Raw genomic sequence first — 27,079 nt, 5'->3', positions numbered from 1 at the left:
AAAAACGTGCCCCAACAGTACCATTGATTAACAGTTTGTCCATTTTGCATGAATTGATGATGGACTAATCTTTCAAAGTTATAGAAAAGTATCAGCATGGTTTTGACATTTGACATAACCTGGTGAGCTTTTTTTTGGTCTTGGAGAACCTTTACTAGCAGGTGCCAGAGAACTGAACAAATAACCTATTAGTTATTATCACCTACATTTGAAATATGAGCTTCGTAAAAGATAAAATTTACTAGAAGTCTGATTGATCTAAAATCGTGTTCTCCTCAGAATAATAATATTCTATCACTCCTATAAGATGGATACCCTTAAAATGACTTCACAGTATTTTGTTTCAAATTTTGTGACAGTTTTTGTTAGCTTGTGCTACAATAGTTGTCTTAAGGACAATGTTGTACTCATCAATACAAGAGAAACCACAGAAAGGCTGCTGGCACCTACCACAATGGGGAATTAAAACTAAAAATTAGCCACATGACAGAAGCAAACTTGGATACAAGGAATTTCGGCCAGCCACCTTGACTGTAAGCTATTTGCACAGTGATGTCAACATCTCCTTTGGACCACATCTAGTTCTTCCAGTCAAATCACTACATATTTTGTGATCATTGTTGACATCCTATACTTCCATGTATAATGATTAACTCTTATTAATTTCCAATGTTGTGTATAGTACATCTCACTAATATAATGATATGTTGCCACTATACTCCAATATTGCCATTAATGTGGTGAAACTTTTAACACAATTTGTGATGTGGCTTTACACACCAAGAATGTGCAATGTGGGACTTAGCCATTTTATGTGTGAACAGTTTTCTTTTGTCAACTGTACAGGAATGTGTAGCAGACCAAGACAGCAGCACAAATTACACAAAACAAATTTTTTTGTGAAATAACTTGTGTTAAAGTGCAGGCTTCTGTTTGTTCTGGTTGTAAGTTTTGTACAAGTAGACAGTAATTCCTGCTCACGCATTCTATGTCTTGACTGCAAGAGTAGCACTGAGAAATATGTGGGAGGGCCAGGAAACTGGACGGTCCTAACATCTCATATGTAATACAATAAGAAGAGTTTTGATCTTTCGAACAACGTTGCCCACAGACGAATATGACAATCCTACAAATCGATTCATGAGGAAGAAAATGACTCAACACAATATTGTACATGGTAAATCTGTATTTATGGTCATACCTTTCTTTTACTTACACCAATTATTGTTAAATGATAATTAATGCAGTAAATAGAAATTACGTTAGTAGAAATTTGCAAAAAAAGATGATAATTGCGTGTAAAATAAATATGCACAATAGGTGATAGAATGGAATAATTTGTATAAAATTGTAATAATTGTCAAGTGGAACTATCACAAATGTAGACATAGGAAAGGAAATGACTAGAAGTGGTACAAGGACCTATCTGCCACACATGATGTGGTGGCTTGTGGAGTTTGTGTGCAGATATGGATGTAGCGGTGAAAGATCATTTTAATTCTCTTCAGAGTTAACATATTATAGTATTAACTATTAAATATACTCATGATTTAATATTTGGAACTGTAAAGTGTATTTGATAAAGCTAATTATCAGAATTACTATTTCTGCTGTGCACGATATTATGCTTAAATCGTTCTATACATGTCATTTGTCATTATAAACTAATTAAAATATTGTTCCTAATAATGCCTAAGACTGTTTTTGTTGTTTTAATGGTATATATGTGAGGTGAGTGTGGCCACAGGGGAGTAGTACTGGCAGTTGTATTATGACAGTGGGAGTTGTATTTCAGCAGAAACAGTTCTGCTTGAATCGTGCTTCACATAACACTTGATAAAGAACATGTGTTGTTTTATCGTAAGCACCATTTCATGCTAACTAGTCACTAAACATATCTGTTCCTCTCATTCAGTCAAACATAATGACACAGCAAAGTACTCGTCATAGAGCACACAGCGGATAAGTGTGCACAGACATGTGGCGGCAACTGATTGTTACATCAAAATCACTGTTGCTGTTATTTTTTGTGATGGGCAGTTCTCCTGCTCATTAACGAGGGTCAGTTCCAAGTCATTTTTATAAATATTTTCCAGACTGTTTTATTTTGCCCATCTTGTGTAAATAAGAACATGTGAACGAAAGTGTTCAAAGTCTGATTGGAGTCCAGGCAGCAAGTACACATAACAGCCCAACCCGCAGCACCTGAAGGTGGTGACTGGATTGATTGTCAAAGTATTGTTCATAAAATGGAAACAATAACTCAGCTGAACACCTGAAAGTACTCCATTGATTAATTGCACTGAGAAAATCTTAGATATCCATTTCTTTCTTAGTGAATTTTTAATTCTCCTTCAGTATTGACATAGTATTTGTTAACACTGCTGTCTTGCAGTTGATTTTCTGTGTACTTTTCACTGCAGCTTTCCAGCAATAATTATTATGTTCATGTAATGTAGTGTAATGCAACACAACGTAACAACACAGTTGTTGTTTTGTTGAATCTGTACACTTTGTGTCATAGTATATGATGGAAAACATGGATGCTATTAAGTCCAGTTTTATTCATTTGCAGAAGATTGTGAAGTGAGCACTGAAGGTGGCTCAGATAGCAGTACAGCTGTGAAACGAAGGTGGTCTTCAGAAAGCTCAGATTCAAGTTCTCGTCCTGGACAGAGTCCGACAACAGCCGCGGCAGCAAGCACAACTACTGCATATTCATCTGTGGCATCCACAACAGCACCATCAGCTAAGCAGCCTAGAAAATCTGTTCCAGGTTTGTATTAGAATTTTCCTTTTCCAGTGTCATCATACCCAGTGGTATATCAAAAGTACTCAGTATTTATTCTGCAGCATATATGGTGTGATTTTCTGTGCACAGTTTTATGTACATTTTCTCTGGAAGCTCAAAACTGCCCCTGGATCACCAAAGTGTGCTACCTAAATTAAAATATGTAAAATACAGGAACTTAAGGTCTCAGGTTGCCTCTCATATTTCGAAGTCCGGGAAATGTATGATCTCATATTACTGTTACAATGGTGTCAAATTTTCCTCTACCTCATCAGCAGTACTTTGAATACTTACTCCCTCTATTTCCTCATCCACTGGTAAGTTAGCCCACAGGGAAGATAGGCCCACAATTCTTCACCACAGTTTAGAGGACCTTGATGCATTGCGCCCAGTCAGAGAAGCAACATCCTTCTATAATATCTACTAATGGCAGAGCTCGTCTTAGGAAAACCTCTCCCTAGAAATCTACTAGACAGCAACCTGGCACCAGCCAGTGAATGAAAGGGAAACAGACTGTGGGTCCCTGGGTTGCCCACTCCTTTTCAGTTTTTATCATCACAGACACTCTAAAGAAGCTATTGAGAGAAACAAGAAATCTGGGCAGAGGGCTGCTCATGTGACCCCAGAGACACCAGTTTCCCCATGCCATTATACTCAGAACTTGAATTTATTTCTGTTGTTCCACCCTCACTGGTGGCAGACAGTGACTGTGGTGTGTGATCTACTGCCTTGGCACCTTCATGCGTAACCAGGATTCCATTAACTTGATAATTCAGTGGAAATGGTATAGATATTACTGTCACCTGCTAGAACTGCAACAACTAATGTCGTCCTATTCTGCAATCTGTGTTGCTCTCCAAGAAATGTGGTTCACTGATGGCCATTATTCAATCCTTTAAGTTTACCATGCCATCTTCCAGAACCATACGAACCCTTAGAGGGCTTCTAGAGGGGTCCATACATCGGTTTACAAAAATGTCGGCATTGAATGGATTCCCCTGCACACCACATTGAAGCAGTAGTGGTAAGGGTGTGAATGACCCAAGTGATTACCATTTGAAATGTATGTTTACCCATAGGCAGGGCATTTATGTACCTTGAGATGTCACTGTAACAGAATAACTCTCCCCTTTTATCCTATTGGGAGATATCATTGCACACCACCCCACTGTGTAGGAGAACTCCTCAGCCAACTTCTCTCTGATCTTGATCTGTGTTTTTTCAATGATTTCACCACTACCCACTTTGTTGCCATCCATAGCAGCTTTTCAGATATTGATTTTAAGGTATCTTCCCCTAATCTCATGGCTTATAGCAATCATTTTCTGTTGATCCTGCCATTTCCTTGTCACTACCCAATAGACCAACTGCCATGTTGCACTAGCCTAATGCCCAGTTGACAGTTGTGTACCTCTGCCATCATATTTGTCCCCACGTCTATCGGACTGTAAACATGAGGTTTTCAGAGAAGAATCCCCATAATCAGTAGCACTGCTTGAACTTGCTTGAACTGCAGTCCTCCTTTTCAAACGTCCCGTCAACAGTGGCTGGTACCATGTTGGACCCAATCATTGCACTATCTATTCAGGACTGTCAAAGTGCCCTGCAGCATCTCACAGGACATTCTTCGCAGACCACCCTCATCTCAAGCAGTTTCGTCCATAGTCTCACTACCTAATTGAGAGTGAGAATCTCATTCTGGATAAGATAATATGTTTTTGGGTTTTGTGAGGTGCACAATTTTACATTTCTGAACAAAGCAATTTGCTAGTATTTGCATCACTTTCATACATATCAAGATCTAACTGGATATTTGTGCAGATTTTTTCCAGATAGTACTAAAGTGTAAGTAATTGCATAAAATCCATAGCATGTGATTTCCATTTCAATTCTTATCATTATAGTAACTTCAAAATTTAGAATATTCTGTTTCAGTTCTTTATTTGCCCATGTGCATTGTTTCTAAGTGTGACCAGGTCTTGTGCAGTATGGAAATGCTTGGCTTGGTTCCAAGTTCCAAGTTCAGTGACAGCCAGTTTACAGAGCACCAAGTTTTTAACTTTCAAGAAAAATTTCTTTATGTTTTCAAGTATTGAAGTTCTTCCACTAGGCTTGATGATAGCACTTGCATTACCACCAGAGAGACGTATTTGTACTTCTTTGATATAACCACTTCTTTGATATACAACAACAGATCAATAAGAACAAGTGTGTACCCAGTATTGGTCCCTGTGGTATCTGTGTCATGATTATACAGCTATCTCAAGATGGTGTTTTGTCATGTACGCTCTCTGGGTTCCCTGATATGACACTGTATTCAGTTAGCTAGATAATATGAAAACTAATTACAACAAGATTTTTGACACCATAAAATTTTAGGTTCTCTGGAGAATGTCACAGAAAACACCAATTGACAATATTTTGTAATTTAAATTTTGTGTAATCTGATTAATGAATTAAAAAACAGTATATTCTGTGAAGCGACTCTTTTGAAATTCAAATTTGGACGAAGTAAAGGATGAATCAAAATGGACTTTACAACTTTGGAATGATATAGAAATTTATTGAGATTACTTACAAAATGGGTCATTTTGTAGCAAACAGCCTCATGTTTGATTCACCACATGACACATCAGTACCCCATTCTGACACCAGGAGCATCAGCATAGAGCACAGTTAAAAAGGCCACTTCCAGTGGTGCGGAGGGTGCTCGCTGTGTGATTTGGTTTCATGAAACAAGTTCTGCAACAGCTGTTCAGCATAAATTTCACACTGAATATGTTAAAGAACTTCCAAGCACGCCTACAATATACTCTTGGCACAAGAACTTCATTGAGACAGGTTGTCCACTGCAACATGATAAATCACCATGCCACCCACATGTTGATTATGTCAAGCAGTTTAGTGAGAGCCAACGTTACATATGTCTTGCAACTGGCATTCCACGAAAGACTGTTTGGCCAGTACTGTGTAGGTGTTTACACTTGAAACCATACAGATTCACAATGGCACAGAACGTTAGTGATGCTGATAAGGTTGCTTTTGGGGAATTGTGAGTGGAAGTGTTGCATCGGATAGAGGATAGTGTGACATTTGTGAACACAATGACCTTCAGCAAGGAGTCAACATTTTATATCAGCAGAATCGTGAACAACCCCAGTTGCAAAATATAAGGCATTGAAAGTCCATATGCCACTCTGGAACACATTTCTGACAGCTCCGAAGTTAATGTGTTTCGTGCCTCTCTCCATTATAATTTTCTGTACATTAATTTTCTTGTACTGAAAACTCAGAGCTGTGACATTCATCAAAAAAGAAGTCTTGCCAACACTTACTAACTGTGCCTCATGAAGAGTTATGAACAGTTTTTTAGTCGGATGTTCTTTTCTCTCATAATAGTGTCATCTTGAAAGGAGTCCAAGTTTCTTAGTCATGGTTCTGTCCTCTTTTTACTGGGTGTTTGCAGTTAGGATGAACTAGGCTCTTCCCCCTTCTGCAGAGTATTTCTCCTTACTACAAACTTTGACAACAGTATTTTTATGTACTTACAAAGTGTCTGTAGTTCTTTCAGCTACTTTTGTTAGAGGCAATAAAGTTGCACCATTGTCTCTTGCCTTCTTGAAATATTCGTACACTGGGCCCATAGACCCATGTGTCTGACCATGCAAAACATGAGTAGATCACTAAACTTTCTGTTTAGCACTCACATTTTCCTACACACTTCCACTACAAGCTTCAGATGTTCTGTAGCGGGAAGTAAACTCACTACACAGGGAAACAAAGCACACAATGAAATGGACCACAACTACTTATGTTACTAGCCACGAGCATTGTCAGCAACTGGCTACAATAGCCGCTATCTGCAATAACAGAGTTTTGACATGATAATCAGAACAGCAGGTGCAGCCATGCAGAATCTCTGATTGGCTGTTGTTATGGTAGCAGCCATGTAAACGGTGAGTTGTCAGTCACTTTATTTTTTCTGATCCAGATATAGAAACACATTGTTTATTTTCTTCATTACCACAAGTGTGTGTGTGTGTGTGTGTGTGTGTGTGTGTGTGTGTGTGTGTGTGTGTGTGTGTTTTGCTCAAGCAATAATCTGAATTGAAGTGAGAATTGTTCAGTCTTTATTGAAGCAAAAAAGCTACTGTCAAATGTGTCGGAGAAATCTGATACTGATGCCAATTAAACATTGAAAGCCCTGTGTTGTTTTAACACATTCTTCATCTTGGCACCTTATAAGCTAGTTTCTGTGGCCACGTCTTGAACACGTGCCAAGGTCACTGATTCTGACATGCAATTCTCTAGTGACACATATACCTGCAATGGTGCAACTTGCTAATATGCCAAGTTTCAAAATATCCATGGCCTCTGCTGGTGATATATAGAAACTGATCTGTGTGTGGAGAAAAAAAAAAATTGCTAAGTACCTCTTGACAGTAGAACATATGAATCAACTCCCTCTTTATGATACAGTTGCTTACAATGCCTAAATCCACTTGTATAGGGTTCAAGATGTAAGAGATGTTGCTGTTGGAAGACATATACTGTTTCTAAACACAGTGGAAACAATACATTCTAGCACAGTCCTCTTGTGTTTTTGATCTCAGGTTTCTCCTCAGCTTATGCATGCAGCAGTGAGTTGGAAGTGATAAATGACACATTCCATTAACTGCTTCCTAATATGTATCAATTTTCCAAATAAATTAGTTCTGGGTAGAAAGCCACCATAGCAGATTATTTTTCAGTGTGTACGAATGCATGTGTTATAATGGTATTTTACCACTGGTTTAACTGAGCGTAGCACAATAACGATTGTTGTGTGCTGATACGGATATCCTCAGAAGTTCAGACCGTGTTAGAAAATAACTGATCCTTTGATGGATTGAAGAATGCAAATCTTTGTTTGGGGGGGGGGGGGGGGTGATACGTGTGCATAACTGCATCACTTAGTGTCGTTCATATTGCGAGCAATAAAGATGTCCGCGCCATCCAGGACAATAATTTGAGATCACATCTTGATTGACACACTTAGAAAGATAACAGAATAATTTTGAGTGAGCGGGGATATCGCAGGGGGTTGATAACAACTACCTATTCCCCTTTCATATTCACTAATATTGATTGTGACATTATTGTGGGAAAGATGGTAGGTGTTGATAATAAAGTTGGGGTGATATAAATGTGTTGTAAGTATTTCAATATACAATAAACATATACTTCAGTTTTATTACGTAACTGAATTGTGTTTGCATAGTTCTTCAACAAGTGCTTCACAAATTGCAAATTACTTGAGATACAGCTGACTCTGAAATATGCAAGGCTTTGGAAGCTATTGGCTAAAACTGAAGACTAGAAGCAAATCTTTGCTTCAGAAAAATTGTGAAAGTTGACCCTCCCCCCCCCTTTTTTTTTTACAAATGGCTCAATAATATTCATCGGAATTTTAAAATCAGACATCCTAGCTAGGTTACACAAAGGAAAGCTGCCTTTCAAATTCAGCTCTCACAGCATATCATTTCCACCATGTAATCTATAGTATGGTGTTGCCCATCATGACATCAGCTTTGCAATTGTCTGCTTATACTGTTAAGTGCAACTAATGCAGCACCACATATTATTAATTCGTACTCTTCATTGGACATAATGTTGCTCTTAATGCAGTTTTTTGTCAAGCTGTGTAATGAAATTAAATGGTCATATATCTTTATTGTCCGGTTGTTCGGCCCCCTAGTGTAAGTCTTTTTATTTGCTGCCTTTTTGGCAACTTTCACATGGAGTGGAAGCCAAGCTGTGACCAGTACAGTCAAGTACAATCATAACGATGCGTTCTATTCTGTGTTACAAGCACACAGTCTGAGCAATAATGCGGCACATCAGCTTTACCGGTGCATTAAACTTGGACAGCACTGGCCAACCAGCTGTCTTAACTAACCTGCAATGACATGAGCAGTTTCAGTTCAGACGTTAAAAGTGATGAGCAGAGAAACAATATAGCTTTGAATGTCATTTAATTTTTAAAGAGAATAAAATAATATTTGAAGACACTCCAGCACTACTGTGCGCTTCTTTGGTGGCCAGACAGAAAGCATAAAATGCACTCGTTTTCACCTGACATAGTATTCTAACGATAAAAAAGAGTGATGAAAATTTTTGACTTAAACATAGTGTAATTTTTCTGAGCGAGCTGTGTGTAATACAAAAGTATACTGCAGGTATTTCACCATACTGTTGAATACTGAAGCCACTGAAGGTATTAATTACAGCAAGTTGTATAGTAATCTCTTAGCTCCTTCCTTATCTGACATTTCAGTTCTGGAAGTGTCACCTACTATGTTGATAACAAGCCTATCAACAACAGAATTCGTGAAGCCAACCAGGCGCCACATTTTCTCTTTTTATTTTATGACGAGCCATTCTATATCCCTCCAGCGGAAAAACTGCGTGTGTTAGTTCCAGTACATATGGCAGCTTAACAGTCTTGTTACTTCTCAGGCCAAATCCCACTACTTGGCTCCGGATCAGTTCTGTTGGGTTCATATTGTAATGGTACAATAGCAAATGTAAAAATACAGCATTTGTATGATGTGCTTATTGCTGTGAAAATCATTGTTTTTCATGTTTCTATGATACTTATGTACCTCTGTAGTATAAAACAATGGACATAGTCAAAGTAAAGAGTATTTGGTTTTTCTTTTTTGCCTTAAAAAATTAAATTGTTATGTTTTCTTAATTTAATCAATTTTTATGAACATTATTTCATAAAACATCGATAATTTAGAATTTGTATATGAAATGAAAACAGGAATTTTGCGTCCCTTTTTGCAAAAGGCAGTATTTTGTGTCAAATTCAGTGTACAGTAATTTTTTGTCAGATTTGGTGGACGTTTTTCTAAATTCAGCATTGGTTTTTTTTCCAAATTTGGTGTTGCTTCTTGCCCAGTTTGGAGCTTTTTTGCCAAATTCAGTGTCTTTTTCCCACATTTGGTGTTGTTGTTTGCCAAATTTGTTGTTATTTTTTTGCCAAATTTGTTATTTTTGTACCAAATTTTGTTATTTTTGGTGGTTTGGACAATTTTTGCCAAATTCAGTGTTTTATATCAAATTTTGTGTTTGTTCTTTTTTTTTTTCAAAATTTGGATCTCTTTTCCGAATTCACTGTTAATTTATGACAAAATGTGGTGTTAATTTTTGACAAATTCAGAGCTATTTTCTGCCAAATTCTATTTTTCTTGACAGATTTTCTCAGATTTATAATATTTTTATACAACAAAGCTATAATATTCATGATATCACATAAAAATTGCTGATTTTGTGTTATATATATCAAAACTGCTAATTTTGCATTATTTTCCACATTATTGTCTCCACGAAATTTTCCCCTCTATCAGTGAGTTGTTAACCATTGAAACAATGAAAAACTTAGATGTACGAAGTAGTGACACTAAACTGTAATACACAATAAAATGTGAAGTATGTGTGCTTAAATGCACATGCAGATTTCAAGAAGAGGTTATCATGAACTGTACAAGTCCAAAAGTGCCGAAAATGAGGTAACTACACAGACATATGAAGTAAAACAAGGGCTGCACAAATATAGCAGTATGTAAGCCTAATTCCCAATTCATTGAGAGAAAAATATTTGTGACACTTGAGATTTTTTTCATGAAGTCAGACTCTGTGCAGAGCATAGTGAGTAATGTCCTATCACTGGTGACTTAATGTACCTTCCACTGTTTTGGAGAAAACACTCTGCTGAGAATATTGTATTATGTGCTTCCTTTTTGGACTTACAACATTATACCCTCGGCTAAAGTCATAGTGGTCGTGTAAATAGTACCTCACAATGTATAATAGGAGTGGCCCTGACTGTGGTGGGATAATAGTTATGAGTCATGATTTTCAACATATTTGTTGACACTGGGTGATTTGTGGGCATAGTTACAAAAAAGTACAGTTCAAATGGAAATCAAGAATCTATCATTTGGAAAGAAATATAATACCCAAATAAATAAGAGGATGTCCGAATGTTTCTAGTTAAAATTCCTGCGTATGAAAGTCACTATTGGAGAAGAGATTTTGTAGAAAAAGTTTTTATCATCTCACTTGATGACAGCAGTGTTGTGTGAAGAAAATCTTAAAGAATTTTACAACAATACTATTTGGTTGCCCCACTGGTGCATGCCAAGGAGTGGTGGATTCTATGACAGAGAGCAAACTAATAAGATACACAGTTAGTGTTTCATAAACTTCATTCACTTAACTCTAATTCAAATGCAAGTCCAGATTAATATCCAGTATAAGTCCATGAGCTAGGAGGAGGAGGACAAGGTAATTAGAGATGGAGCACAAGCTCGAATTAGGGAAAGATGGGGAAGGAAACCGGCTGTGCCCTTTCGAAGGAAGCATCCCAGCATTTGCCTGAAACGATTTGGGGAAACCACAGAAAACCTAAATCAGGATGGATAGGGACAGGTGTCCACCATCGTCCTCCCGAATGCAAGTCCAGTGTGCTAACCACTGTGCCACCTGGCTCAGTCATGAGATAGGCAGAGTCCAATATCCACAGTTGCTATAGAGGTGAAGTGGCAATGCTTATACTAGACAGACAGAATGGAACTAAAGACAGACAGACTAGACTAGAGACAGACTGGTTGATGCAGTAAGTTGGATCCATACTGCCGCTGGCCATACGAGTTGAGGAATGTGTGTTGCAGACCCGGCCGCTAGTTAGCAGTGCAATCACATGGTCACTGCCAGCTTCTAAATGTGAACTGGCACTGCGTGTTATAAATAGTGCACAATACCACAGATACCATTCCTGTATCTTTCAGACTCTTCTCTGATAAATTCTATAAGATGAAACTGACTATCAAGAAACCTAACTTTGATACATATGACACTTGTGACAAGATTGAATTGCATGTTAAACTTTCCTCTGACGGTGACAGAGATGCATCAAAGAAAGAAATTAAAAAGTATCAAAAACTTGAATATATTGCTTTCCATTTGAAGAGGAAAGATAAGAACCTCTTACACAGAATTCAGTGGCTTTCTGCAACTGTCAGCTGTGCACTTAGAAACTCACTGTCTATAACTGTGTTGACGGACAAACATTCTACATTCTATGGAATGAAGACTTGGCAGCAAGGGGAACAAATGAGATAAAATATTGTTAGTGCATATTGAGTTTGATACATCACATAGTCTTATAAAAAGAGAGAACAACTATCTATAGTTTTATGACTTTGACGTGGATGATTCTGCAGTGTGACAAAAGTAAGTCCTTCATTGTTATTGAACTGGTTCAAAAAACACTACACTTTGCATCACCCTTAAAAATTAAGCCACAGCAACACAATGTAGGCAGGAAAGGTCAGCCTATCAGTTAGATAAATTTTAAATTTAAGTGATTATGATTCCCTAAAGGTGTTTTGGATTACTGTTCTACAAAACACACTTGATAGTGATGAACTGTTCGGCAGAATTTAAGGAGAAGGGGGAAAGTTGGTGATTTCTCTCTGTCAAAAAAAGATCTCACAAGGCAAGTGTCAGATTTACTGATTAAAAAACATCATTGTACTCCACCAAGCTTTTACCATTGCAACCTTAAGATTTTTATATTTTATGGCCCTAAAGATTTTTGTGAACTTCATTTATAAGTAAAACTTCGTCAATTGAAGATGATGATGTGATTAAAATGGGCTTTGACAAATAAGGTGGACAATACAGCAGCTTTTGCCAGAATACAGTGATGGTTTCTAAATACATTCGAGCTGTAGAATACTGCTGTTGCAGAATATTCTGATTTACTGATTCTCATAAAACTCATCTCACCAGCTATTCACTTGTTAGTTTTACTTATATTTAAGGATATTCACTAACACCAGGAAAGACTATGCTGATACGTACAAAAATTAAAGTGGTTAAGCAGCAAGGAAAAAATATTTTGTATGGGAAAAAATCTAATGTTCTTATGCATCAATAATACCAATTTTATCATTTGATTTACATTCAAATAACATAGAAGGAATTAGGTGCTTATTGGTAACTGTTGTATCATTAGATACAAAATTTCTCTAATAGTAGCTTGTGTAAATCATCCTTTTACTGTTTTATTTTTTTTTTTGTAACTTCAGCAGTAAGGAAAAATGTAAAAAAAACATAAAATTGATTATGTGTAATACATAAAACAAGTATTAACAGTTACCAGTTTATCAGTGTTAAATGAGTAAAGTTAAGATTGTATTGTACATTTCACATCTTCATGCCCAATAAAAGCCAAAATAAATAAATAAATTAAGGAAGAAAGTGAAACAGAGAAGCATTATAAGAGATAATATGTATTAATTTTACCTGTTGCATGTGCATTTTAATTTAATAATTCAATTTACTATATTCCTTCAAACTTCCCAATTTACAAGGGGTACAACTTCGCCTCCGCAGTTTGCTGATAGGTGGCGACAGTGGTAAGTAATGGTCGAAAGAAACAGATCGCAGACATCAGGCAGTTAGCTTGGACCTCAGTCAACATAACCTCATTCAAACATTAGTCGATTTGTGTCTGCATCATAAAGTTGTTCTTGATTGAAAATGTCAATTTACGAGCCTAATTCTCGTCATTTGCGGGATGTGTTATTGTTTTGTTTCAGTATGAAGAAAACAGCAGCTGAGTCTCATTGAATGCTCTCAAGTACCCATGGTAAGGACACTATTAGTGAAAGAACATGTCGTGAGTGGTTTTAACAATTCAAGAACCGTGATTTTAACTTTTTAGACTGGCATAGTGGTGGAAGAGAGAATGTTTTCGAACATGCAGAATTGGAGACATTGCTGAGTGAAGACTTGCATCAAACTCAAGAAGAATTGGCATGATTAGTGGAAATTACACATCAAGCCATTTCAAAATGTCTCTAGGCTAGGGGCACAATTCAGAAAGAAGGAACTTGGGTCCCATGTGAGCTGAAACCAAGAGAAATTGAACGGCATTTGTGTGTTTGTTAACAGTTATTTCTGAGGCAAAAACGGAAGGGATTTCTGCATCACATTGTGTCTGGGGATGAAACATGGGTTCATTATGATAACCCTAAATGCAAAATCATGGGGATATCCCGACCATGCTTCCACGTCGGCGACCAAACCGAATATTCACAGCTCCAAGATCATGCACTGCATTTGGTGGGACCAGCTCAGCGTCGTGTACTATGAGGTGTTAAAACCAAGTGAAGCAGTCACAGGTGCTCGTTCTTGAATGCAATTAATGCATTTTAGCAGAGCATTAAAAGACAAACTTCTGCAATACAGCAAGAGGCACGGTAAAGTGATTTTGCAGCACGACAATGCTCGCAAAAGTGGTCAAAACGTACTTGGACATGTTAAAATGGGAAGTCCTACCCCATCCACCATATTCTCCAGACATTGCTCCCTCTATCACCTGTTTAGATCAATGGCGCATGGCCTGGCTGACCAACACTTCTGATCTCATGAAGAAGTCACAAATCGGATTGATTCGTGGATCACTTCAAAAGATGAACAATTTTTTCAACGCAGTATTCGTACACTGCCTGGGAGAAAGTAGTGGCCAGTGATGGAAAATACTTTGAATGATACATGTGTAACCAATTTGTTTCATTAAAGCCTCAAATGTTGAGGAAAAAACGGCGGAAGCAAAGCTGTACACCTTGTAGTTTTTGTCACAGTAAAAATATGAAAAAGATAGATTGTTTCTTACTATGTAGATGATGTGATGAGGTGGGCAAAAAGCCCTCCAAAAGCATAAAAAAAACCACACACACACACACACACACACACACACACACACAAACACGGCTGTTGTCTTTGGCCAGTTGGGCCTGAGCTGTCTATGAGTTTAGACACCTTTCATTTTGTCCAACTCGGCACTGCCTCTTATGTTGTGAGAAGTGATCTATCCTTTTCATATTGTTGTTATTCCATCCTGGACTTCTCAAGTATAGTGTGATACATATGCATTACAGCTCATTGAGGATCTTTCTTAAATAAGTGAATGATGTGGATATACAGAAGCTCATTTTGTGTGGTGTGACTTGTTTTGTTCTTCAGCTGTTTCTGTCATTCATTCAAGGCTAATTTTATTTTTGTTTTTAAATTATGATTTTTTTAAATTTCTGAATAAGAATTATAGATAATCATTTTAATAAAACATTGATCTAGTAATCACAATTGAGAGTTTTCACATAACTAGTGAAGGGCTGTAATTTTTTTAAACAGTGCTACACTTATGCAAAAATAAAATTTCAAGCTTAACTTAAATGAAGAATGAGATAGCATACTTTAATGCTTGCTTAATTTTTTGTATGAATATTTGAGGTACAGTTATTCGTTTCATATTCTAGTACAGAGAGAGAGATTGTCTTGTGTTTATTCAAAATTTCTGTATTAGATAAATATTCATTGAATAATTGTGTAAGACCCACTTTTTAAAAAGAAACAATCTTGTTACAGCAGAACTAGAAGCAGCAACTTCAACCACTCACTCTGAAGCACCGCCAAAAACGCCAACAGACCCGTCTGAATGGTCCATAGAGGATGTAATACAGTACATTGCCTTTGTAGATCCAGCTTTGGGAACACATGCAGAACTGTTCAGAAAACATGTAAGATAAATATAATTGTACAGTTATTTTTGCAAAGCATATATTTTCTGATGAGTAGAAAGTGAGGACTGAGTGTACATGAGTTAAAGTTTATTTTATGCGAGTGGTAAATTTGCAAGGTTAACATTTGTGATGGGCTGAAACTGTGATTTCAACCACCTGAGACAAAAACAAACAATATCCAAACAATAATAAGAATGTAATAGGTAATTGCTTCAATAATGGAGAAGAAAAGAAACTTTTAAACTCCAATAGTTTTTGCATTATTTTTTGAGTACAGTAGCGGTCAAGCTGTATGCTTTTTTTTTTAATATTAAAAACTAGTATTTTGTTTATAAATAGCTAATTATTCATATTCCAACTTTGTTTCATCTAATTGTCTTTTGGTGCTATGTCTCGTTGCAGCACTGTGGTTATGTCTTTTGCATATAGACAAAACTCTTAATTTCAGTGATTTTGTGAATTTACCATGCTCTTACTAGGTCATAGGTTACAGCTGATCCTTTTCTGTGCATGTATTACTTGTAACATCAATATTACTTGCTTACTGAGGGGCTCTAAATACACCTGTAAAGACACTACAATGGTAAATATTTGCTTGATAACAAGTTATGCAGAAACAGGGCTGATGATGACACAAAAAATGACAGTCATTTGGAATGGGGTTCTGGCTTTGTAGATAACATGAAGAATTTATTTTTGAAAGTTAACTATGAGTATTTAGAATGGGAGGATTAAAAACTCTTAAATGTGATGCTGAATAAAGCATTCTGAATTCAGGTTGAAGATGAACTAGGAAATTAGAAGTATCAATGAATTGCAACATATAAGATATACTGTTAATGAAATGCCATTGGTGGTTAGCATGGGCATAGGCAACATATAGCGGAGGAAAGAACAAGAATAAAGAAGAAAGAAAGGAGAAAAGAGGAAAGGAAAGACTTGCAGAACTGCTACAACAATAAGAAAGCAATTTCAACCACAGTCTTTGGATTAGAGTGAGCTAAGTGTATAGTGGTAATAAACTTCTCAATACTCGTGAAGGGCAGCAGCATTATTGCTACTGTTTTGATAAAACAGCTTTACAAGTAAAGCCCTGCAATCGTAATGCACACTGTTGCTTATGTTTCAATCCTACATCAGCGCACCAGTACCAGCACCTAACGGCAAGTCATGACACTAACACTACTAACAAAACAAATCCTGCAGTGCACTGTCTGGACATCATTCTTATAAAGTTGGATACTCATACAGTTATTAGCTTTCTGTCTACAGAGGCTAGTGTACAGAAAGTTTCATTATAATCACCATATGTTTTACGAGTATATGTAGTCTCCCTGTATCAGTCTTAGTAATGAAAGAGTCGTGTTGATCTTGTTGGTACATAATTACTAACTATAGTGTGCATGTGAATTTGTATATGGTACGAGTGTTGTGACAAATGGTAATAAACATTTCCAGTGTTGGTGTTAAAGCAGGCCATGATCAGGAACTAATTAGTTAGTTATTTGCAAGACATTATTACAATGTTGAATTTTTCAGTTTACAAATAAAGGTATTGAGCTTGTCTCTGACTATGATCTGGCAATCAATCTCAGCGTGATGAATTTGAAATGAGCAGAATATAGACTACCAACAGGATTTTTTTTTACAGTGTTTTAAGTAGAAACTCAGCAAATTTAGATACAGCCACATCAACATGAATAGTTAGTAACAGTATTAGTATGATCATTGCATATTGCAAAACTGTAGAGGGTATCATTTGTGTCAGAGTAGTTAAATTTGTCAGACTCTTGGGACTATAGTTGAAAATTTGGAAACAATAAGTATAATTATAGCACACTTTCATCTGATTTCACGTGTGTTGAGAATAGGATGAGGTTAGGAGGATCATACACCTAGATTAGGCTGTTCCAGCTTATGCACTCACCTGGGGTCAGCAGGGGGCATGGGCACAGATGGGCAGACCACTGACATGGACAGTCCTGCAGCTTGGCCGTAGCATACGTGGCCATCCTAAACCACGAGCCTGGGTCAAGGGATGGCTAAACACCTCACGCATGTGCACAACGCATGCAATACAGCCACCGAACGGGTAGTATATACCACCTGTGGCTATCCATGGGCATGATGAGGGGCAGATGTGGACATCCATGCCCTGTCAGGCAGCATTGGAGCAGCCTGCTGCAGCTTATTCACAGATGAAGCAGTTAACAGCTGTTTTATTTTCACAAGAAAGTCACTCATCTGCTCAGGATGGGGCTAGACAAGACTTAGTTTAGGGACAACCAACTTGTCGGAAATGGAGAAAAGTTAAAGCGGGATGCGAGATTCAGTTCAATAACTTCAAGTGCTTTGTGTCCACAGTCAACATGAATCGATTTTATCATTAGCAACTTGAATCTACATCTACATGACTAATCTGCAATTCACATTTAAGTGCTTGGCAGAGGGTTCATCGAACCACAATCATACTATCTCTCTACCATTCCACTCCCGCACAGTGCGCGGCAAAAACGAACACCTAAACCTTTCTGTTTGAGCTTTGATTTCTCTTATTTTATTTTGATGATCATTCCTACCTATTTAGGTTGGGCTCAACAAAATATTTTCGCATTCGGAAGAGAAAGTTGGTGACTGAAATTTCGTAAATAGATCTCACCACGATGAAAAACCTCTTTGCTTTAATGACTTCCATCCCAATTCGCGTATCATATCTGCCACACTCTCTCCCCTATTACGTGATAATACAAAACGAGCTGCCCTTTTTTTGCACATTTTCGATGTCCTCCATCAATCCCACCTGGTAAGGATCCCACACCGCGCAGCAATTTTCTAACAGAGGACGAACGAGTGTAGTGTAAGCTGTCTCTTTAGTGGACTTGGTGCATCTTCTAAGTGTCCTGCCAATGAAACGCAACCTTTGGCTCGCCTTCTCCACAATATTATGTATGTGGTCTTTCCAACTGAAGTTGTTCATAATTTTAACACCCAGGTACTTAGTTGAATTGACAGCCTTGAGAATTGTACTATTTATCGAGTAATTGAATCCCAACGGATTTTTTTGGAACTCATGTGGATCACTTCACACTTTTCGTTATTTAGCATCAACTGCCACCTGCTACACCACACAGCAATCTTTTCTAAATCGCTTTGCAGCTTATACTGGTCTTCAGATGACCTTACTAGATGGTAAATTACAGCATCATCTGCGAACAACCTAAGAGAGCTGCTCAGATTGTCACCCAGAACATGTATATAGAGCAGGAACAGCAGAGGTCCCAGGACGCTTCCCTGGGGAACACCTGATATCAGTTCAGTTTTACTCGATGATTTGCCGTCTATTACTACGAACTGCGACCTTCCTGACAGGAAATCACGAATCCAGTCGCACAACTGAGACGATACCTCATAGGCCCGCAGCTTGATTAGAAGTCGCTTGTGAGGAACGGTGTCAAAAGCTTTCCGAAAATATAGAAATACGGAATCAACTTGAGATCCCCTGTCAATAGCGGCCATTACTTCGTGCGAATAAAGAGCTAGCTATGTTGCATAAGAACGATGTTTTCTGAAACCATGCTGATTACGAATCAATAGATCGTTTCCTTCGAGGTGATTCATAATGTTTGAATACAGTATATGCTCCAAAACTCTACTGGAAACCAACATCAATGATATAGGTCTGTAGTTCGATGGATTACTCCTACTACCCTTCTTAAACACTGGTGCGACCTGCACAATTTTCCAATCTGTAGGTACAGATCTATCGGTGACTGAGCGGTTGTATATGATTGCTAAGTAGGGAGCTATTGCATCAGCGTAATCTGAAAGGAACCTAATCGGTATACAATCTGGACCTGAAGACTTGCCTGTATCAAGCGATTTGAGTTGCTTCGCAACCCCTAAGGTATCTACTTCTAAGAAACTCATGCTAGCAGCTGTTCGTGTTTCAAATTCTGGAGTATTCCCTGGTGAAGGAATTTCGGAAAACTGCATTCAATAACTCCGCTTTAGCGGCACAGTCGTCGGTAACAGTACCATCGGCACTGCGCATCGAAGGTATTGACTGCGTCTTGCCGCTTGTGTACTTTACATACGACCAGAATTTCTTCGGATTTTCTACCAAATTTCGAGATAATGTTTCGTTGTGGAACCTATTAAAGGCATCTCGCATTGACGTCAGTGCCAAATTTCGCGCGTCTGTAAATTTTAGCCAATCTTCGGGATTTCGCGTTCTTCTGAACTTTGGATGCTTTTTCCATTGCCTCTGCAACAGCATTCAGATCTGTTTTGTGTACCACGGGGGATCAGTTCCATCTCTTACCAGTTTATGAGGTATGAATCTCTCAATTGCTGTTGAATCTCTCAATTGCTGTTGCTACTATATCTTTGAATTTGAACCACATCTCACCTACATTTGCATAGTCAGTTCGGAAGGAATGGAGATTGTCTCTTAGGAAGGGTTCTAGTGACACTTTATTCGCTTTTTTAAATAAAATTATTTTGCATTTGTTTCTGGTGGATTTGGAAGAAACGGTATTGAGCCTAGCTACAACGACCTTGTGATCACTAATCCCTGTATCAGTCATGATGATCTCTATCAGCTCTGGATTGTTTGTGGCTAAGAGGTCAAGTGTGTTTTCGCAACCATTTACAATTCGTGTGGGTTCATGGACTAACTGCTCAAAATAATTTTTGGAGAAAGCATTTAGGACAATCTCGGAAGACGTTTTCTGCCTACCACCGGTTTTGAACAAGTATTTTTGCCAACATATCGAGGGAAGGTTGAAGTCCCCACCAACTATAACCGTATGAGGGGGGTATTTATTTGTTGCAGACTCAAATTTTCTCTGAACTGTTCAGCAACTATATCATCGGAGTCTGGGGGTCGGTAGAAGGAGCCAATTATTAACTTGGTTCAGCTGTTAAGTATAACCTCCACCCATACCAATTCACACGGAGTATCTATTTCAACTTCACTACAAGATAAACCACTACTGACAGACACAAACACTCCACCACCAATTCTGCCTAATCTATCTTACCGGAACACCGTCTGAGACTTCGTAAAAATTTCTGCAGAACTTATTTCAGGCTTTAGCCAGCTTTCTGTACCTATAACAATTTCAGCTTCTGTGCTTTCTATTAGCGCTTGAAGCTCAGGGACTTTCCCAGCAGAGCATATACTCTTTAGCTTATGCAGAAAGTGTAAACATCATCACATCAGTAACAGCACATATAAAAGTCCAGGAACAATTATTTTCCGTTGCAGTCAATCGGTTGGTGATACAAATGTAGAAACTAATGAGAGTCTAACATGCAGGTTATACTATAGGTGTGAATGGACGTGCGGAGTGTTTGTGCTGACCATATTGGAATTTTATCGATGACAAAATGTGGCAATAGATAAGATTTGATGTACTCTTCTTTCCAATAGATCCATAGTGAGGAGATCATCCAGATGCAGAACATCTCAGAAAAAGAAGAATACAGAATAAATATGACCGATGACCTCACAGTTTGGTCTCTTCCCACAAACAACCCAACAACAGAATAAATATTTTCAAAGAGATATAAATATGCGAATGTACCTTCTGCATATCCCAAGTAAAATGGCCCTCATGGATGTGGGGGGAGGGGGGGGGGGGGGAACAACTTTAACATATTTTCGTTGAAAAGGTAATAAGTAACTTGTCACTAAATATGTAAATGTTCAGTACATTGAGGTGCATATGATAATTCTTAGGCTGCATCATCAAATAGAAAATTTTACAGCACTTGTCTACAATGATTGTGTTACTGCACGAATTTGTACAGAAGTCAGATTGTATTAATACTCGCATTATTTGATATTGTTGGTACCATGTACACATCAGCTGATTCTGCTTGGAAATTTATCAGTGGAACAGAAGAAAGGCGACCACCAATAAATCCTTTAGGCTTCTCTTAAACTGAACTTTATTAAAAGTTAAACTTTTTGCAGCTGCTGATAAGCTATTGAAAATGTTCGACTTTAAATCTTTGTGTAGATTATCTTATTTCTAGTATTGATTCCATGAACTGATGTTTTTAATGGATAATACATCAATGTTTAAATATACTGTGAAGCAATAGTTACTATCCGTAGTTCCCTAATCGTGTCTTTGCAGGATATATTTGAGTTCACACAATAAATAATTCTTCTTACTTGGTTTGGATGCAGAAAACTTTAGCTTCCTTTGATAAGTTACCCTGAAAAATAATCCCGTATGACATGATGGAATGAAAGTGAGCATATTCGTTTTTATATTACCTGTGTCTGATAACATGTGTGTTGCAAATAGAGATTTGTTTACATGCCTCAGCAGTTCTGTGGTATGCTCCTCTCAGTTAAATTTATTATGAAGCTGTAATCCCAATAATTCAACACTGACAACTTCTTCGATCTGTTTGTCATCACATTTTAGGCATGTGCTGTCCGGAAATCTATTCCAAGTTTGAAATTGCATGTAGTGTGTTTTTTCAAAGTTTTGTGTCAATGGTTTGGCTAGGAACCATTTATTAATGTCCATGAACGGATCTGTGTGAGACCATACTTGATTTGCTATTTATTGCAATGTTTGTCTCATCTGCAAACAATACAAAATTGGCATCTGGTAAAGTTGCAGACTAAAGATAATGAATACACACAGGAAAAAGTAAAGGATGGAACTTGTGAGCCACCACATATAATTAGTTCCCAGTTGAATGATGTCCGATAGCTTAATACATGTCTTTTTCGTAATGACACCCTTTGTTTCCTTTCGGATTATTTGAATCATTTTGCAGCATTTCCTGTCATACTGTAATATTCTAAAGTACTTAAAAGGATATTGTGATTTCACAGTCAGATGCCTTTAACAGGTCACAAAATATACCCGTAGCCTGTAATTTATTGTCTAATGCATTAAGTACATTCTTGATGTATGTGTAGATAGCCTTCTCAATATCAGAACCATTTAGAGAAATCCAACTGTGGCTTCGACAGATAGTATTTGCTGCCAGATGGTTAAGAAGGCAATTTTATATTACTTTTTCTAAAATTTTTGTGAATGCTGGCAAAAGTGAAATTGGATGGAAATTTGATGATATTACTTTATCTCTTTTAGTAAAAAAAAAAAAAAAAAAAAAAAAAAAAAAAAAAAAAAAAAAAAAAAGAGTTAAACTTAGATATATTTCAGCTATTCAGGAAATTTTCTTGTGATAAGTTACTGGTTATACAGATAACTTAGTATGTTACTAGACTGAGAAGAGTTAACTTTGTTGATAGTTTATCACAATCACTAGAAATTTTGTATTTTATAGATTTTATGAAGGACATTACTTCTGTTGGTGTAATGAGGGTCATATTCATGTTACTGAAATTATTTGTAACGACAGGTCTGACATCTTGAGTGGCAGCATCTGCTGTACCTGATAACACCATCTTTCCAGGAAAAGTTAAAAGTTTTGCAACACTACACACATCTATTACGAATATATCAATTATTCTTAAAAAATACTATCTGCTCCTCTTCATGTTTGATTCCATCAGACTCTCCCTTCACTATATCCCATACTGCCTTTATTTTGTTATCTGATGTGATTATCTTTTTCTTGCAGTGCGTTTTCTTTGATGTCCATATGACTGTCTTTAATATTGTGCAAAGTGTGTTGTTGTGAGCTATAGTGTCAGCATCAGAGTTTCTGACTGACAGATAAGAGTTACCTTCTTTTATGCGATACCTTTTTCTTTGAGTAATCCGTGGTTTTCTGATACTTTGGCCTGATATGGAATTAGTTTTTTTTTTTAGGGGGTCGGGGGTGAAACAGTATACAAAAAATGTAAGGACTTTATTATTAAAATTGCTACATTTTTCATTCATGCCACGAGCACTGTATACATCTCTCCAATTCATGTCTTTGAGGAGTGCCCTAAAATAATCGGTTCCTAGCTTACTGATTACACTCTTCAATTCAGATTTAGTAGAGTTTATATCCTCTTCAGTATTAACGGTTTGAAAAAAGGAACTGCATTTCATGGTCTGAGATGCCATTGACTATTGGTTTTGTAATAAAATCTTGTACATTAGCCCTTCTATAACGATAGTGCCAATGGCTGCTTGTGACCAATTATGGGGCTGGACAAAAATATGGTAACACCAAAAACACAACACTTTACTTTGCCTTATATGGTGTAGGAAACCTGTTGGCTTTCAGATTAGCTTCCATTGATCTCATAATGTGTAAATAGAGTTCCTGTGAGGTTTTCAAAGGAATGTTATACCACTCTTCCTGTAAAATACTGGCAAGTTTAGGAACAATGATGGAAGTGGATAGTGTTCATGCTCCCTTCTCTTGACAGTAGACCACAGACTCGGTAATATTCAGATCTGGTGACTGGTGGCCAAGGGAGATGCAACAATTCATCCTCATGATAACACAACCAGTTATGGGCAATGGGAGGTGTTTGAATTGGGTTCTCATTGTCTTGGAACAGAGCATCTCAATTGGCAAACAAAACATTGTACCATGGATTGGATATGATGAGCCAAAATGGTCCCTTAAACCCTGGCAGTAATGTATCCCATAGAATACCATGATGCTGCTGTGCAAATCATCACCAAACCCCCGCCATGTTTCACTTTTGGGATTTAACTTTGGCAGAAGATGGAAACTTTGTGAAACAAGACTTATCCAACCAAATTACTTTCTTCCATTGCTCTATAGTCCAGATTTATGGCTTTGCCACCATGTTTTCCTCTTACAAGCAGTTGTGTCACTGATACGTGGTTTTGAGATTCCAGCTCCCCCTCCAATTCCCTTCTTATGGAGCTCTCTTTTTGTTGTTTTAGTGCTAACAGAGTTCGTGAGTGCGACATTCAGCTCAGCAGTAATTTGTACAGCTGTTGTTCTCTTACATTTTGTCACAATATTCTTCACTAACTGACTGTCACAATCACTGAACACATACTTTCATCTGCATTATGACTTAGTGGATGACGGTCTACCGCTTTCACTGTATGTGGTATCAATCTTCGGTATGATGCCTCTTGAAACACCAAACATTTCGGCTCCCTTTTGTTATGGAAGCACCCACCATACAAGCATCAACAATTTACTCTTTTTCATATTCACTTAGCTCTGACATATGCACTCCCAACTCTACAGACCGCTTTTCTGACGACAACTGACACTTGCAACATATTGAGGACATTGCAAAAGTGCTGTTCATGTTCAAATACAACAGCACAACCAGGAGGCTTGGATAGCATCTGCATTTATTTTGAAGCATGCATTTCTTGCGATATTTTCATATTTTTGTCCAACCCCTGCAGCTACTATAGTTGGGAAGTTTACAGTAGGAATTAAGTTGAATGATAGTGTTACTAACTATAATAAATTCTCACTGGAAGAGGGCTATCCACAAAGTACATTACGTTTTTGAATTAAAAATAAATAAAGTATTGGATTTTTTTTAAAATTATATACAGATAAAAGCCACACTTAAATACTACTTTTCTACATAGTTCCCATTTAAATTAAGGCACTTATCATAGCGATGGACGAGCTTGGAAATTCCTTCGTCGTAAAATTCGACCGCCTGCACCTTCAACCACGTGGTTACCTCTTCTTGAAGCTGTGCGTTGTCATCAAAACGCTGCATAGCCAACTGCTTCTTCATTGCTGGGACTAAGTGGAAGTCGCTCAGTGCCAGGTCGGGACTGTACGGCGGATGAGGAAACAACTCCCACTTAAAAGATTCGAGAACTTCACAAGTGGCATTTGCCGTGTGGACCCAGGCGTTGTCGTGAATCAGCAAGATCTTTGAGCCCAACTTTCCCCTGCGCTTGCTTTGTATTGCTCTTCTGAGGTTGTGCAGAGTTTGGCAATAAGTTTGAGAGTTTATTGTACTGCCTGTTTCCAGGAAATCCACAAAAATCACACCTTTTCTATCCCAAAAGACAGTCGCCATCACCTTCCTTGCCGACATTGTCTGCATGCGTTTCTTGGCTTTTTGGGGGAATTTGTGTGCCCCTCTGCATTGACTGCAATTTTGTCTCGCAGTTCACATGCTTAACCCTCGTTTCGTCACCAGTAACGATGCGATCGAGTAATGAGTTGCGATCTTTCTCGTAAGGGTCCAAAAACGTTAACACTGCAGCCATTCGCTGATTTTTGTGAATCTGTCAAGATTTTTGGTATCCATCTTGCACAAAAGTTGTGGTAACCAAGTTTTTCGGTAATGATTTCATGCAACAAACTTCGTGAAATTTGTGGAAAACTCATAGAGAGTTCCGTTATTGTGAAATTACGGTTTTCACGGACCGCGGCATCGACTTTTTCGACAAGTTCGGCAGTCACTATGCTGGGTCTTCCACTTCGATCTTCGTCGTAACCGTTAGTTCGACTATTTTTAAATTTTATGACCCATTGACGCACTCCACCTTCAGTGATTATGTTGTCCCCATACACTTCACAAAGCTGCCGATAGATTTCTATCGGTGTACAGTTTTTTGCAGTCAGAAACCTTATTACAGCACGCACTTCACACTTTGCCGCATTTTCAATTAACGCTGACATTTCAAACTGTCACAGTAACTCAACGGAGTACAGCATGAACCTCTCACTAGCACGGCAGGATGCCGACTGAGCGGCGGAATGCTTGACGCCAAGATGGCCGCGCTAGCCCCACCCCTAATGGACACAAACGAAAACGTAATAGTCCTCGTATTTCTTCATTTTTTCCTGTTAGATAGACCAGTAGAGCTTCAAGGTGATTTACAAACAGTTTAAAGCTACCTCCATGTACTCAGCATACACTTACTATTATGAAGGATGTACTATGTACTTCCATATGCTGCTGTATGGAAAATTTATGAATCAGAAGTCTGTGTTCTTAAATTTAAAACAATTCCCAGTGAATGTGGCAACTCCTCTTCCCATCATTTCTGCTCCACAAAAGTGAGATGTTAACCCAAATTCTGCAACACTTAACCTTAACCCATCTATACCTGTGATCACATAAAGTTCAGGGAAGCAGATTATTTCAACTGGGTTTGATGACTTTCACCACTGCACATAGGTAGTTCATTAATATTACTTCATAGTCCTCCCAAATTTTGATCCAATAAAGATAGCTGGCATTTCACAATGATTGAGATAAAATTGGGTGCTGTTGTGCAGATGCAGTATGTCAGAATTATCTTGTTTGGCTTCTTTCTGAAACTGGAGGTTTTTTCAGTTCTAACCTCTCTTAAAACTTTTTTTTCTGTTCTCTCTGTCCTAAAAAGGGTGCTGCTCTGATACCTGTAACCACCTGTTACCATTCGTGACAGTGACCCCCTCCCCAAAATGTGCTGCTATTAGCCAAGCCAGTGTACACTTCCCTTTTTTTGTTGATTTGAAGGCCATCCCTAGTACATTTGTATCTACTGACAATAAATACAAACCATGCTAATATGTTATCCTGCACTTGGCATAAGCAGCCACTGGAGAACTCGAAATTAACTTTCATAACACGAGCTAAGATGAGATCATTAGGGCATCTCAAAACTGATACAAACTCAACATTGAAATGTCTTGATGCTGGTGCCATGTTTACCAGGTCACACTCTATACTGTACCCAGGATCTGTGACAAATCTATTGCC

The 27,079-nt window shown here is 37.8% G+C and overlaps 1 protein-coding gene across 2 annotated transcripts in view; it reads left to right on the top strand.

Annotated features, from left to right (window-relative positions):
* The window catches only part of LOC126298868 (polycomb protein SCMH1), a 172,048-nt gene that overhangs the window by 116,062 nt on the left and 28,907 nt on the right, over positions 1–27,079 (top strand). The window contains exons 12-13 of one of the 2 annotated variants that reach the window (XM_049990382.1): positions 2,576–2,776; positions 15,281–15,429. In XM_049990382.1, coding sequence (XP_049846339.1) covers positions 2,576–2,776; positions 15,281–15,429 — 350 coding nt within the window. Of the gene's footprint in view, positions 1–2,575; positions 2,777–15,277; positions 15,430–27,079 lie in introns of both variants that reach the window. The other variant, XM_049990381.1, reaches the window with a different exon arrangement.

Source organism: Schistocerca gregaria, chromosome X (genome assembly GCF_023897955.1).
Source record: "Schistocerca gregaria isolate iqSchGreg1 chromosome X, iqSchGreg1.2, whole genome shotgun sequence".
NCBI classification, from domain to species: domain Eukaryota; kingdom Metazoa; phylum Arthropoda; class Insecta; order Orthoptera; family Acrididae; genus Schistocerca; species Schistocerca gregaria.
The sequence above is the reverse complement of the archived record's forward strand: the minus strand, read 5'-3'. Positions and strand labels throughout refer to the sequence as shown.